Raw genomic sequence first — 14,894 nt, forward strand, 5'->3', positions numbered from 1 at the left:
CATGTCTCCTTGTTCATAAAATATTCAGTCTAGACAGACTCAGGATTTATCTGCTCTGTAGTGATTACATGTCATTTGACTGACTGTCTAATCTGAGAAAAAGCTCGGCTCCTCCAGATTGAGCTGGAGAGACGCTGGGTAAAGAAACATTAGAAGTTACTCTCCAACCCTGATTAAATGAATGAGAGGTTTGTGACCTCATTAAATGGAGGGAGTCGTTCTTTCAGGCCTACTAGAAGTTAAAAATTGCAGCCAGCTTCCCAGGAATGCATTTCATTTCCTTCTATGTGATGCTTCTCTTCAGGCTCTGAGGTGGTGAAGGTTATGGCAACAGATGCTGATGAGCCACACAGTCCCAACTCAGACATCCGTTATCGCATTGTGAGCCAGGAACCTCAGCAACAAATCCATCCATGTTTGTCATACACCCAAAGACTGGAGCCATCACAGTCAGTGCTGCTGGCCGGACAGACAGGTGAACTGTTAAACATGTTGATATTATCATAATTCTGAAATAAGTTGTGTAGCTTAGTAGGAGAGATAAATAAACTGCTAATGTATTGAACAAACACAAACTGTTTTTGCCTTTGTAATGGACCAATTTATTGTGACAAATTGGTTTCTACAGATAATATTTGATATATATGACAGCATGACATTTTATTATTGAGCTCCTACATGTAATCGCTGAGAGCTAATTCAAATTTGACAAAATTGAGTTTGGTTTAAACTTATCAAACGATGCCGTAAATCTTTAGGATTTCTTTTAAAGGAGCTCTTTCCTGTAATTTCATTTGAAATAAATTAAAATATGAGCCTGAATATCCCGACAGAAATACCCCGAGTATACCCTGGAGGTGGAAGCAGCAGACATGAACGGGGAGGGACTTTCTGCATTAATGAAAGTAATGATCTCTGTAACTCCTGACACGGAGCTCCCTGTAAGTACAACCTGCAAACCTTCTACAAAATGCATACAGGACAAAACATATCAGTCAATGTCTTATTGTTGGCGTTACGAGTGAGAGATAAAGTTGCAGCAAGCTGTAAAAAGAAAAACAGAAAAGCGGAATCTGCTTAAATAACCAAAATATGATAAAGCAGTAATTAGCATCACTTTGTATTTTATTAGGCTGCCCAAGGAGGAGGGAGGAGCAGGAGGAATGCAGATCCAAAGATTCATCATTCTTCTTCAGAGAAAATGTACCAAATCTGTTACCTCTGTCTGTAAGTTCAACTAGAAGAACTAAATTGAACTTGTTTTTCTGTGGCTCATCAAAACTTTGTCGTTGGACAAGGTTTTTTACTGACCAGCTGTCTCGTTTTCATGTAGCTGTGTTCAACTTTCTGAATTTTCACAACTTGCAACAATGTAATTTTCTTAGCATAATAACAGTCCCATACAAGTGGCTTGTGGCACTCAGGTCTATGTGGTGCTTTTATGATTGTACCATCAACTTGTGTGTTTTGTCCTGAACGTCCCATCAATACAGTATTTGAAAGTCAAGATTGAAAGGAAACAGATTGACAGGAGATGGTTTTAGGTTTCAAAAGAACGTTTGACCAAAAAAGACACTCCAGCCATGCAAACAGTATTTGCATCGTTGGAGAAGAAATGGAGGTGGTTGAGTAGTAGAAATAAAAACTCTGTGTTTACCTTTTCCATCTTTACACACACTGACATGGAGAGACAACAGTGTGGGAACAGAGGAGACCGGACTAAAGATGTGGCAGCTCTTTAAGTTCTGTTTCTTTCTATGCCGTTCTGTTTTTCTCAAAGTCTGAAGAAGGAAAAAGGAGACGGAAGAGAAGCTGGATTATTCCTCCCATCAGTGTTCCTGAGAATAGCAGAGGCCGTTTCCCTGTACTTTGCCCAGGTGAGAGGCAGATGACCGTAAATGTTTCTGAACTAAAAGAGCTTTGCCAAGAAACACACAGTGCTTTAACTGATGGTGCTTTGCAGGTCTACTCTGACAAAAGTAAAGTGGCGAAAATCGTTTACAGCCTCCGTGGTCCGGGAGCAGATCAGCCTCCTGTTGGTCTCTTTACCATGGACAGAGACACTGGCAATCTGTATGTAACACAGGCACTGGACAGAGAGAACCAGGACAAGTACAGAGTAAGATGTTCTGATACTTCATTCTGCTGTCATGTAACATTTTTCAACTCCCTGCTGTCTACCAGAGGTCAGTGTGTGTTTAGTGGTCAGTGTTCAACCCTGTCAATTTTTCAATAAAACATCTGAGGACATATTAATATGGAGGAACAATTATAAAGTTATTAAAAATGTTCGGTTTGCCCAAGGAGATGATTGTCTTGCAGGAACACTGATTAAATACCTTGGATAGAAAGCGTTAAATGAAGCAGGGAAAAGCAAATGGAAGCGTTTCATAAACTCCCATGTTGAGCAACGGCCCTCGTGAGGTGAGCTAGTTCCACCCCCACAAGGAGGAAGTGAATTAAGAGTCACACTATTTGAGAAAACAGTGTACAAATTGCTCACCAACACATCTGTGTAAGCAACGCTACAACATGTGGCTGTCAGCAGCAGCTCTAGAGTCTGGAGCTGCATTGTCTGCCGAAGAAGCGTCACAGTCCAACCTCACTTCCAAGAGAAATCTCTGAGTGTTTCATCAAAGTTTCACAACATAAATCTCAGGAACGCTGCTGCCAGCCAGCAGGAGCTTTCCAGCTATTTTGACAAAAAGTTGATGAAAAAAATACTAACTGTACATTTCTTTGCAGAACAGGTTTTATGCAATTATTTCAAACCACCCAGCATGAAAGTTACTAACAGTCTCCTGGTGAAATGGGGTAAATATTGTAAACGTAATTGTGTCTCTGCAGTTAGAAGCACTTGCAGTGGAAGAAGGACAAGCTGAAGCATCTGAGACCATTGAAATAATTGTGAATGTCATCGATCAGAATGACAACAAACCAGTTTTCAGCAGAGACACCTTCCAGGGAGAAGTGCCTCAGTCCTCACCTAAAGGTACTCCTGTCAACCTGATGTGAGCTTGAAGAACAAGCACACTGGACACTTTTCTGTTAAGCCTGTCACGATACTCAATAAGCAATTAATCATATAATAAATTAAAAGAGATAAATAATTTCCTTTTGCATCATTTACTGTTTTTCTCTTTTCTACCAAAAATTGGACGACAAAAATCTTCTAATTTGTCTAAAACTAGCCGTTTATTTTGAAGGGAAATATAATTGATTTTATTGTTGTTTCTGTTATTTTATTTATGTTGTATATCAAAAATGTTTTTGAGTTCCAGGGTTTAAATGTCCATTGCAATTGAAAGTTTATTCATCTTTGAGAATGCGTTCTTCCATTATCATTATGTTACTTAAAATTGGCCTCAAAACAACAATATTGTTGTTTATTGCAATAACTTGCAAACAAAATTTGACCAGGGACAGTATATGCCCTGACAGACCTGATCTCCATGCAGGTTGTTTGCAGTGACCTGAGGCTCTAATGCAGCAACATCTCAGCTAATCCTGGATGCTGGAATACACAAATAATTTCATAGAAATACACCTGTGCAAATATATCAAAGTATCCATCCATCCATTTCTAACACCCTTGTCCTGGTGGGTCATGCTGGTGTCTGTCTCCAGCAAACGTTTCAGGCGAGAGGTGATCGCCAGTCCAAGTTTGGAACAACTACCAAACCTGTTGGTAACGTGGCATGGCCAGGCTCAAGTAGCAATTTGGTCGTAACTGCAGCTGCAGATGAAACTGGTAAATGGAGTCTGATAGACTGCAAGTCACAGTCAAACTCACCGTGTTCCTGGCAATTTGTTGTCACATTCATAACCAGGAAAGCAGGTACAACAGACACAGAAGGTTGTACTGAATCTGTGAAATGTTCAGATTCACGGATCTGAATCTGTGAACCAGATTTGCAACATATTTAAGTCTCTGCACTTCATCTCAGATTTGGTGTTTTTTCTTCTCCTCCAGAGGGTTTTGTGTTTCATTTCTTTTCTGTGACTCTTACCTTCAGGTTTTGAGGTGATGACGGTTCAGGCCACAGATGCTGATGAGGGCAATTCGGACAAACCGATGTCTGCTATCGCATTATAAGACAAGAACCCGAAGAACCAAATCCTTCCATGTTCGCAATCAACTCGACTACTGGGCTTATCACAGTCGACGCTGCGGGGTCTGGACAGAGAGGTGACGTCTAACAAAAACAACACAACCACTTTTGTAATGTAAAGCTCCAGCAAGCTATCGCTTTCCTTGATAAAAACTCTTGTGCAGTCTACTTTAAGGAATATAAAATGTACAACAGGGAGATGCACAATGTCATATACATCTGCTGTTGTCTTTATTCCTGCTGCTTATAAATCTAAGAATTTGTAAAAAAAAAAAAAAAAAATGAATGCAATGAATGTAAAGAATGAATGTATGAATTAAATAGATGTATGAATTAATGTCAATCAATCAGACCCATAAGATGCCCCATGTTCGCACTCATGTTTTCACATTTCGTGGCATCACAACCTCAAACTTGTGTTTTTAATTGGGTTTTGTGGGACAGAACTAACACAACGCAGTGCATCACTGTGGAAGTCACAGCACACAGTCATGGCAACAGTGGAAGTGGACGTCATTTATCAGATGGTTTTCACATGTTTTCATCAAAACTGACAACTGTGTCATATTTTCAGCTGAGTCAATACTTAGTGGACTGAATCACACCAGGCTGGAATCTGCTGGCTCAGGCCTTTCACAGCATCCATCAGGTTTTTTCTGACAGGATTCTCCTGTTTAGCTCCATTTATCTGTCGTATTGGTACTGATCAAATAGACCCCCACACCAACCACTCTTCCCACTCGGTGACTTCTTCTGTGATTAGTTGCACTTTTCCATTAGAACCGTAATTGTTTTTTTACATTCTGATGCAGTTTAGAAAGCATCTGTTAGGAAGCTCATTGTAAGAATTGCACAATCCTGCATTTCTGTGCAGTCTGTTAGCTTTTTGTGCCAGTGAGATTGTAAACAAGTCGCTGCATCTGTCGTCACAGAAACACCCGCAGTACACACTCACAGTGGGTGCTGACATGAGAGGCCTGGCCTGACTGGAGAGCCAAAGTCATCCTAACTATAACCGATGGTTCTTCTTCCCTGTGAGTACGACGCAGCAAGCATTGAAGAACGGACATGGAACCTGTGGCTGTCACTGAAGGCTTTGTGCTCCAGGCTGGCTGGCTGTTTTCTGACATTACAGTTCCTGAGAAACAGAATCGGACCTTCCCTTTACGGGTGGCTAAGGTAACTTCTCTACACCTCCTTTATACTGTGCATCTGTGTCATCGAAAATATGTTTTGAAAAACATGCAAAGGCGCATGCGTGTCTGTACCATTGTGATGAAAAACGTCCTGCAATAAAGAACAGAGCTCAGTTGTCAGGTGAACACACAGTTCTCGCATTAGATGTTTTAAACTAATATTCTGTAATATATTTATAATTATAGCCTAATAACTAGCATTGCTGTCAGCTTATTGGTCCCTGTATCATTTGCACCAGCTACGCTTTAATTGATGATGAAACACAGAAGATCCTTTACAGCATCACTGGTCCGGGAGCAGATCAGCCTCCTGTTGGTCTCTTTACCATGGACAGAGACACTGGCAATCTGTATGTGACACAGGGACTGGACAGAGAGAACCAGGACAAGTACACAGTAAGATGTTCTGTACCTTCATTCTGCTGTCATGTAACATTTTTCAACTCCCTGCTGTCTACCAGTAGGTCAGTGTGTGTTTGGTGGTCAGTGTTCAACCCTGTCAATTCTTCAATAAAACAACTGAGGACATATTAATATGGAGGAACAATTATAAAGTTATTTTAAAATGTTAAATTAACAAACAAAATGTAATCAGTCAGCAAATGTCATCCAAGTCTCAAAACAGGATGATGCAGACTGATTTTACCCTGCATGTTTTTTTTTTTTGTTTTTTTTTAACAAAATCACTGACTTGACTTTGACGTCCCTGTACGATCTTAAGCATCCAAACAGTTTCAGAGTCATTTAAAGGCACAGAGTGCTTAACAATTGGCTGTTCGTGATCCGGCCTCTGTGATTGTGATAATAGGCATGTTGCATCACAAGTCTATGTGAGTGAAATGAAAATCCTTAATATGAGGTGATTAAAAATGGCATCTCTGGTGTTTCCATGCCTTTCATTTAGTTTTTCCAACCTCTGCAATACGCCTGACTGTATGAAAAATGCTCTCTAAATAAAGTTTGATTGGTGCAGCCATGAAGTGTTTCTTATCGCGTTTACTTTGACGCTGAAAATGAGACACTGCATTCCAGTCGGTTTGTGCAGTTGCAGGTAAATGCTGTGGCAGAGGATGGAGGGGCGACAGTCGGACAGATGCAGGCTGTGGTCAAAGTTGCCGACCAGAACGACAACTCACCTGTTTTTTAATAAAGTCACCTACGAGGGAGAAGTGCCTGAAGCCTCACCCATAGGTACGCTGACAGCAGGGTTCAATGACTGAAACAAAGAGAAAGTAGGAAAGGAGAAATGTCTTCTGCTGTTATCTGTTGGGATAGCAACATCATAGCCAGTGACTTTGAATTAATTTTTGATTTAAAATGGGAAAATACAGCACATCTCACTGAAGGAGAGATGTGCTGCACCAGGTTATAGCTACCAATGCTAATATTGCAAGAATAATTCCTTTTTGGGATTTATTATTTTGGAAGAAAATTCAAGCATTTCTGCTCCCACAATGCATCATAACATCTTTGTCATGATTCTCACAAAAGAAAAGAAAATGTTATGATTGATGGACACTGCACTGTGAGCAGATATATTTCTGATTTGCTAACGTTGAGCACTGCAACACAATGCCTTCTCTTCGTTTCCTTTCTTCAGGTTTCGAGGTGATTAAAGTGGAGGCCACAGATGCTGATGAGCCAAATACTGAAAACTCAGAGATTCGCTATAGCATCATGAGCCAGGAACCAGCGGAACCCTCCATGTTTACCATCAACCCGGTTTCTGGAGCCATCACTCTGAGTGCTGATGGACTGAATAGAGAGGTACTCCTTAAAAACCGAGCTTCCCAGCTGAAATGATCAGCCTGTGCTCAGTGTTGCAGCTGCTCTGATGGCCTCACTCCTGTCTCCTCCAACAGAAACACCCTCAGTTCACTCTGATGGTCAAAGCGGAAAACTCTGCTGGCGCCACTTTATTTGCGCAAGTTAAAGTAACTCTGACCGTGACAGCAAACTCTGTGAGTACAACCCAGTTATTGACTGCATGACTGACTTTTTTTTATTCTGGCTACGTCACTGCTTCTCAATTTCAGTCCTCTGGCCCATCACGGCTCATCACGCTTTTATTTTTGAAAACCGACACACAAAATGAAACAGTCACGTGACCCATGCAATGTGAGGCATCACCTGTTGCTAGTCACGTTACCTGACACAAGCGTCGAAGCAGGGCTTCATCTGACATGGTACACTCCTTGAAGCCTGGCTTCAGATGGCCCATCACCAGTGATGGGCTTAAATTGGGTTGAGAGGCAAATTTCAGACAGGAACCACGAGGTTGATTGCAGGTGTGAGTGAAGGGAGAAGGAGGCAGGCTGAGGAGGGAGAGAGAGAGATGTGACACTGGGGGTGAGGGAGAGCAGACAGGGAAATAGGAAATGAATCTAACACTACAGGATAACTTGACTAAAGAGACATGAAGAAATGAGAGTGAAAAGAAAAAGTATAAGGAATAAACATAGCTAGAAACACTAAGAAGGACTGAAGTAAAGGGAAACAAGAACAACACAGATCTAACTGAAATGTGAAAGTAACACAAAATAATAACAAAACTAGAATGAAATCAAACTACCAAAGCAACAACCTGAGAATATCTTCCCTGATGACATGGGAATCAGGGAAGATATTCAGGGAAGATATTCCCTGATTCCCATGCTTTGTGAAAGAGCAGCTCAGATAGCAGGAAACATGACATTCACAAATGGATCATCCAATCCAATCCACTCCTTCTAATCCATAGGCGTCCATGACTCAGGCTGGCGGAGCAAAGAGGAGGAAGAAGCGTTTTTCTGTCATGGAGAACTGAAAAGGAGCTCACCCATTACAGCTCACTCAGGTAAAAGGAAGTCCAGTATTTCATGTCTGAGAGTTTGATGCTGAAATGCAGTGTTGGATTGAGAAAGTCTCTTCTCCTAAAAAACGGCAGCGTGACAAAAACTGAGTCTGATTTAAGCACAGAACTTCTGGAACAATATTCTTTGGACAAGTGAGACCAGATAGAGATGAGGGAAATGGTCCTGATACTGACCCATAAACACCTGCAGCTGAAAGTCAAGCCTGGTGGTGGAGGACATGATGACATGTCCTTGTTTTGTAGCATCTTGTATTGAGTTGACTGCTTCAGAGTCAAGATCTATTTCATATCCTTACACTTCATATGTTCAAACCTACATATTCGATGTAGGTTTGAACACCTACATCGAATATGTCGAGTCCAAACAACCAACAGAAAAGGATCAGAAAAGGATCCATGAATATGTTGGACTTGCATTAGGCCATTGACGGCCTGATGGCTGTATTAGTTTAACCTGGATCCATCTCTGTATTGCTGGATCAGCTACGACATCCTCACTGTCCCTGTGACATGGTTGACCATCGCAGAGGATGAAGGCGTGGATACATTGAAAGGTTCAAGAGTCCCTGTCTGTCAGCGAATACATTATGATGATTACATTATGATGATGGTCTGTGGGAGGACTTGTGAGATGTAATGTGGGCCCTCTGTTCACTTCATTGCATTTCACTTGTGTAAATTTGTCTCTCTTGTCTCTGTAGATGAAGCTCCAGCTGCCAGTCAGCTCTGAGTTCAGTCATTGAACAGAAGTGAGATCTTCCTATATGAGGAGCTTTTCTGCTGCGGAGGAGACCTGACATGAAAATGTGTGTTTGTGTGAAAAGTGTGCTTAAGAGGAATCTTTGCTTCTCTCCATTTATTCTTAGTTGAACCATCTCTCAGGCATCTTTGCAGATTTTCATTTCCCTGAAAGTGAAACAAGAATGTGATTTTTTTTCTGCAGCTGTTGGTATCAGGTAAAGGTTTATAGCTTCTATTTGTTCCTCCACATTGTCTATATAGAGGAACATATGGTGATGTACCTGTATGACTTATAGGGTCCTCCATTAATTTGTCATGAATAATACTGTGTGATATGTAATCTGATCCATTTATGTCTCTAATAAACCTTTGACTGTTCTTCAAAAACTTTTAAAGGAGCATTCTGTAAATGTACATTTAGAATGTTGTTATTAGACATCTAATATTTCTAATGTTCTCCCATATTCCAGATTTAAGTGTTGGTGATTAGCATTGAGCATCATGAGGGGTCAACATAAGCACAGGCATGTTCACTAAAGTAGAATATTACTGAAAAGTTTATGCATTTCATTTTGTCAAACACATTATTATTTCCACACAGACTGACATTTTCAAGCCTTTATTTCTGTTGATTTAGATCATTTTCTGCATCCAGCTGATGAAAACATAACATTTAAAATTATAACCCAACATCAGACCAATAAAAATATTTTCAATATAAAAATGTTGTATAAAAAAAACGGTTGTTAATTTTAAAATCCACTTTTAATCTGAGAAACAAGCCGCATACGAACCAATATTCTAATTTATTGAATATTGCTGTGGGAGATAAAGGTATTTTCAAATGTCTATATGTCGTTTGTCTTTGCAAGTTTTTCTTTTTTGTTTTATCTTATGCTTCATACTTTTGTAAAACCTGCTTTGGAAATAAACTGTCTGTTTGCTGTTTCTATGTGTCATTGTTTACTGGGGCCGTTTCATGACTCAAACTTGAGTCTTTAAATGCAAATAAAATTTTGGTCTGTTTTGTTTCAACTTAATTCTGAACAAGTGTCGCATGTCTCAATACGTTTTAAAAGATTGATCAAATTCGGCAATAAATTTTGAGTTAATGGGCTAAAACAACTTGCTGGGCATATCACTTAGAAAGTCGGGTAAAGATTGAAATGGTTTCATTGTTTGTTGTAGCCACAACTCACAATGGAAAATTTAGAGAACTTCTCTGTCCACCTGGGGGGGAAAAATCTAACTAATATAAAAATGTTTTTGATGAAGTAATACATTTTTAGCAATCTCTTATCTCTCTATAGGATAGAAAAAAAACAATTTAAAATAAAAATATTAGCACACTCATAAAATGAGGTCAAACTCACTTATTGTAATTCTAATAAAATACTGTAACTTATTATTGAATTTGCTTTATTTTGGGGCTTTTGTTAGGGCGGGCCATTTCTGACCCATAGGACTGGGGGAGTAAACAGGATGTTAGGATCACACGAAGGTTAATTAGATTCATCTAAAATTTTATTTTTGTCTACTAAACCCTCTGGGTGTCGTTGGCAGACAAAGACACACATGAGGAAGAACCTGGTTCACCGTAGGACCTGACATCGTCACATCTGTGCTTGTCCAGCAGATGGAGATGAAGCCTGCTGTACTTGATTTGCAGATCTAAAGTCTGTTTTCAACACACCTTCAACAGACCTTTTGTTGGAGCTGGTTTTACTGGTTTGCGAATGTCCAGTCACACGTGGTCACACAAAGTTACCCAGTAACTGGTGACTCAGACTCTGTTGTTTTCCCGAAAATGTGTTTCTGCGAGTCGCGACCTGCCTGCCTGGTTTATCCGGGTTCTGCTTTGTTGCTTTGAGTTAAATCCAAAGCTAAATCTCCTGCAGCAGCGCTGCAGTCAGACTCAAAGAATCTACAGGACCAACTCTTAAACTGACTGTTGTACAAAAACCAACAGCACTAAAATCCTGGAGTAAAGCACATGATGAACATATCATGTGTGTTCATTAGTTAGTTTGTTCATTAGTTAGTTAGTTTTTGCTGAACGCAGATTAATTTTTCTTCTATTATGCAGACTCTGTCATGATGAGCAAGCTTGACCGTTTTTCTTTAAGTTCAAATACCAAAACATTCAGTCTTCAAGTCCTCAAGTGATCCATTAAGATAATGTGCTTTGTGAAATTTAGTTTCACAAAGCACTTCAGTCCAAATGTTGGACCTTAAAGGCCACACCATAAGGGTTTTCATGTGTTGTTGTTGTGTATCATTATCTCTGATCTTTTTATGTCTATGTGGGCCATGAGTCTGATGAATAAATCAGCCATAAAATGCTAAAAAAAAAAAAAAAAAACGAAAAACGTAAAAAACTTTGGAGAAGTCTGTCTCATATTCTACAGGCCTGGGCAGGTTAATGTCTTGATTAGAAACACATCAAACAAGCCGCATTGCAACAGTTGCCTTTTTCACTGAGGACATGTGAGTTTCGGATGCCTGTCTGTGCTGCACAGCACTGAGGATTAGGGATTGTTGGAGGTCAAAGATAAAAGAGTTATGGTTGACAGAAACAAAACAATGATTCCAAGCAGATCAAACCTGAGTAGCACATCCGTATAATTCACACCGATTAAAGACACTGATGGGGACGAGGATTTCTGCACGTTTCTGCTGCTAAAGCTAAAGTTTGGAGTAGATGGAGTTTTTCACTCATTTCTTCCTTAAGTTGGCTGCAGGTTGAATTTGATACTGCCTCCAGTAATTCACATATAATCCTTTCTTTCGTTTTCGTCACTCTGGTCGGACGGCTCCAAAACACTGGTATCACTCTGAGTCAGAGGAAACATGTTGGCAAAAGTATAAATTGCTTTCTTCTTCAATCTACCAGACATATGAATAATGTTGAACCAAACAGTATGTCTTTAGGCCTACTTTGTGTACAAATCTGAATATTGAAACAAAAAGGTCTCTGATGCTACAAGGTTCCAGGAGGATCGATGTCCTTCAGACTATTTGTAGTTCTTTACAAATAGAAAACTACAAATCTTCTCATTTGTTTTCTTTAAGTCAGACTCAGCAGTGTGTCAAAAAACAATATCAGTCTTGAAACTGAAAGCACAGCCTGCAGTGATAACGATCAAACCTGTGGGTATTACCGACACACCTTACCTGACGTGGTGTTCTTGGAACTGAAGTCAACCTCAGACGTGTCTGTGTGTGTCTGCTTTGGCAATGTTCTGTGTTCATAACAAGGAGCTGCAGGGTTAGAGCTGCTGTTTTGGACTCTGGCCTTTCCAGAGCCGAAAATGACCTTCCCATTGCTGAGCACCGAGAAATAAATCTACACTGTTAGAAAAAAAAAAAAAAAAAAAAACAACTACAAACATCTGAACATTTACACTAGCTTATTTTTACAACAGCAAATTACGGCTGTTCATCAGTCTCAGTATTTCTGCAGGACATTTACGTTACTGTATATTTTAAATAATGAGTAACTGAACTGCAAAGATCAGGAGTTTAGTTAAGTTGAGGGTAGATGCTGGTGGTTCGGTGCCTCCTGCAGCCTGAGTGAGGCTCGTTGTTCTACAGCCAGACTTCCATCTGCTTCTGCGACTCTTTTAACTTGTATCTGAAGTGCAGCGCAGCTGAACTGATACAGCTGAGAAGAAACTCATTGATGTCTTTTCATGCGGGGAACTGAACTGACGCTGAAGTGGAATGGTTGCTGTTCCTGCCCTGCTCCCCTGTCTGCTTGAACGGTGGATTTGATCCTCATGTTTACCGAGGTCGATGACTGTAATTGTAAAGAGCTGCCCCACCCACAGCTGTGGATGCATGACAATAGACGGCACACAGAGTTAAAGCTGCGGGGTGTGGCCTGGAGATTTGGTTCAGATACACATCACACAGCTCCTGTCCTCAGGCAGACTCACCGCACCACAGATTAGAGGGGATGTGTAATGTTGTCGTCTGTCCGGTCAGCCCAATGTTTTACAGCTCACTCTGTCACCTAAACCAGTACCGGATTAATATTTAAAGGATTACTTAAATGCAGAAAGTCTTTGGGGAATAATGAATGCTTCTTTGTGCGTTTAGCAGCTTTAGAGCAAATAAGGATTTGTACTGGATAAGAGAATCCTGAAGTCGTTCCTGGCAACTTTAGTTTGGTTGTTAAGTGTTGTATGAGCTACCATACTGACTACAGTAACACAAAGTAACACAAACCAAAAGACAACTTAACTTCAAGCACAGAGCTATAAATATATCCTGCTGATAAAAACTATTATTCCTGTTGTGAGGGTCGACTGAACAGCTGACTTTAAGGTACTGGGTTCAAAGGACGTAATTTGAGGAGGATGTAGAATAAATGTTATTTCTGCTCATTTGTGCTCATATCGGCTTTTCTATATGAGTACAAATGAGACATTTTTTCATTGGTTTGTTTTGTTTATGTTTGTTTGCAGATGTCCATTGAACAGCTGCATGTTCTGTGAGCTTCCTGACTTGATACTGAAACAAAAATTGATTTCAGTTTGATTTCAAGTTGTCATGTTCAAGTTCCAAGTCAAAGCAATCAGTGAGAAAATCTTCCCAATTTAGAAATTGGACAGGAAATGCTCAAAGTTTCCACACCAACCCTCACCTGTTCTGAAATGACTGCTGCATGCTGCCACTATATTTGCTTTTCTGTCAGTCGGTATGGAATCATCACATCTTTATGTGATTAATGCACCAACATTTCATGCTGTGCATCTCCTCCTGAGTAGAATGAATGTGTTTCTCCAGACTTCCATGAATTTCAAAGACACGTCAGAAACCTGATCTCATGCTACATAACGCAGGTTAACATCGATAAACAAAGGTTTGTCAATGCACAGTCAGCTTCTCTGCACCAGGAGGTTTGACATCTGTAAGTGGGTGTAAAATGTTCTCATTCCACTTTGTTGTCATCTCCATCGTTCGCAGGCTGGAAATGAACAGAGCCATGCTTCACACTAAAATATGTTCTTTATCAGACAATTCTTCAAGTCCTGTGAGTTTCTGTGACTCTTGTCTCACAAGATAATCTTGAGCTGTGACTTCTTGCAACTTATTTCAAGTCTGTGGTGTCCCACCTGTGTAACAACCCCCACTGCCAAACACACACACATACACACACACCTACACACACACACACACACACACACACCACACAACACACACACACACACACACCACACACACACACACACACACACACACACACACACCTTTAAAGCACCTAATAAAGAGGAAGTGGTAAAACATCATGTGTTAAAAATTGTTAAGTTAAAGTAGCTCAACTTCTGCTTATAGCTCTGGTTTCCATGTCTGCTTCAAATGTTAAAATTGATTTTTGAGCCAGTTTTATTTTGTCTGTCAAATCTGTTTTCAAAGTGATGGGAAATAATTTTCATATATTTGCATTGAAATGTTCAGTCAAATGTTTATTTCATTCTCATTTGCAGAGGCCAGACTTCATTTTAATGGTTCATTCTTTAATGTAAGTTTATTAAACTGGAAATAAAGAAGCAAAGCATTTGATGGACATTTCTACAGACATAGACACATTTTAGATCTATTGCAAAATGAGTGATTTAAAAAGTCTGCAATAATTGATAGAAAACTAGATTTTCTAATCATTATATATTCATATTTATTTTTGTCAAACTCCTTTCCTCTTTATTTTAATTTCAGCATGCAAGCACACATAAAACTCATGTTTCCAATTCACTCAGTATCAGTATGCAGCACTAACTCACTCATCATCTCAAGGGACTTTTATACGACAATAAAGCCACATTCTCTATATTCATACGTGTGCAAGCATGTGGTGATAATGAACAGTTGGTTGCATCGAATCAGAACATTTTATTAGTAGATCCAGCTTGAATGAACCATGGACACTCGATCTGTAAAGATATTCCTGATCTAAGGAAAGTAACGTTCAAGCTCTTGGTCATAGAA

At 39.9% G+C, this 14,894-nt stretch overlaps 2 protein-coding genes and 1 long non-coding RNA gene across 3 annotated transcripts; all 3 read left to right on the top strand.

The window, feature by feature from the left end:
• The first annotated feature begins 806 nt into the window (after positions 1-806).
• LOC129356876 (uncharacterized) lies at positions 807-1,856 on the top strand. Its single transcript, XR_008605465.1, has 3 exons — positions 807-941; positions 1,133-1,227; positions 1,781-1,856. It is a non-coding gene; the product is annotated as an uncharacterized LOC129356876 (long non-coding RNA).
• Positions 1,857-1,864: 8 nt separating this feature from the next.
• Positions 1,865-4,103, top strand: LOC129356872 (B-cadherin-like). Its single transcript, XM_055026411.1, has 4 exons — positions 1,865-1,877; positions 1,964-2,119; positions 2,848-2,992; positions 4,017-4,103. The coding sequence occupies exons 2-4, from the start codon at positions 2,051-2,053 to the stop codon at positions 4,094-4,096; spliced, it is 294 nt and encodes a 97-aa protein (XP_054882386.1). The 5' UTR covers positions 1,865-1,877; positions 1,964-2,050; the 3' UTR covers positions 4,097-4,103.
• Positions 4,104-5,557: 1,454 nt separating this feature from the next.
• On the top strand, positions 5,558-9,851 carry LOC129356870 (cadherin-2-like). Its single transcript, XM_055026410.1, has 6 exons — positions 5,558-5,704; positions 6,354-6,499; positions 6,909-7,075; positions 7,171-7,269; positions 8,049-8,144; positions 8,864-9,851. The coding sequence occupies exons 2-5, from the start codon at positions 6,364-6,366 to the stop codon at positions 8,112-8,114; spliced, it is 468 nt and encodes a 155-aa protein (XP_054882385.1). The 5' UTR covers positions 5,558-5,704; positions 6,354-6,363; the 3' UTR covers positions 8,115-8,144; positions 8,864-9,851.
• The last annotated feature ends 5,043 nt before the right edge of the window (positions 9,852-14,894 follow it).

This window comes from Poeciliopsis prolifica, unplaced genomic scaffold (genome assembly GCF_027474105.1).
Source record: "Poeciliopsis prolifica strain line A6 unplaced genomic scaffold, Auburn_PproV2 SCAFFOLD203, whole genome shotgun sequence".
Classification (NCBI taxonomy): Eukaryota; Metazoa; Chordata; class Actinopteri; order Cyprinodontiformes; family Poeciliidae; genus Poeciliopsis; species Poeciliopsis prolifica.

Bases quoted from the DNA above. Each gene is read 5' to 3' on its own strand.
- LOC129356870 (XM_055026410.1), top strand. From the start codon at position 6,364: ATGCTGTGGCAGAGGATGGAGGGGCGACAGTCGGACAGATGCAGGCTG. The intron at 6,500-6,908 runs GTACGCTGACAG...TCCTTTCTTCAG, and splicing joins GCCTGAAGCCTCACCCATAG to GTTTCGAGGTGATTAAAGTG. The intron at 7,270-8,048 runs GTGAGTACAACC...TCTAATCCATAG, and splicing joins TGACCGTGACAGCAAACTCT to GCGTCCATGACTCAGGCTGG.
- LOC129356872 (XM_055026411.1), top strand. From the start codon at position 2,051: ATGGACAGAGACACTGGCAATCTGTATGTAACACAGGCACTGGACAGA. The intron at 2,120-2,847 runs GTAAGATGTTCT...GTGTCTCTGCAG, and splicing joins AGAACCAGGACAAGTACAGA to TTAGAAGCACTTGCAGTGGA. The intron at 2,993-4,016 runs GTACTCCTGTCA...TCTTACCTTCAG, and splicing joins GCCTCAGTCCTCACCTAAAG to GTTTTGAGGTGATGACGGTT.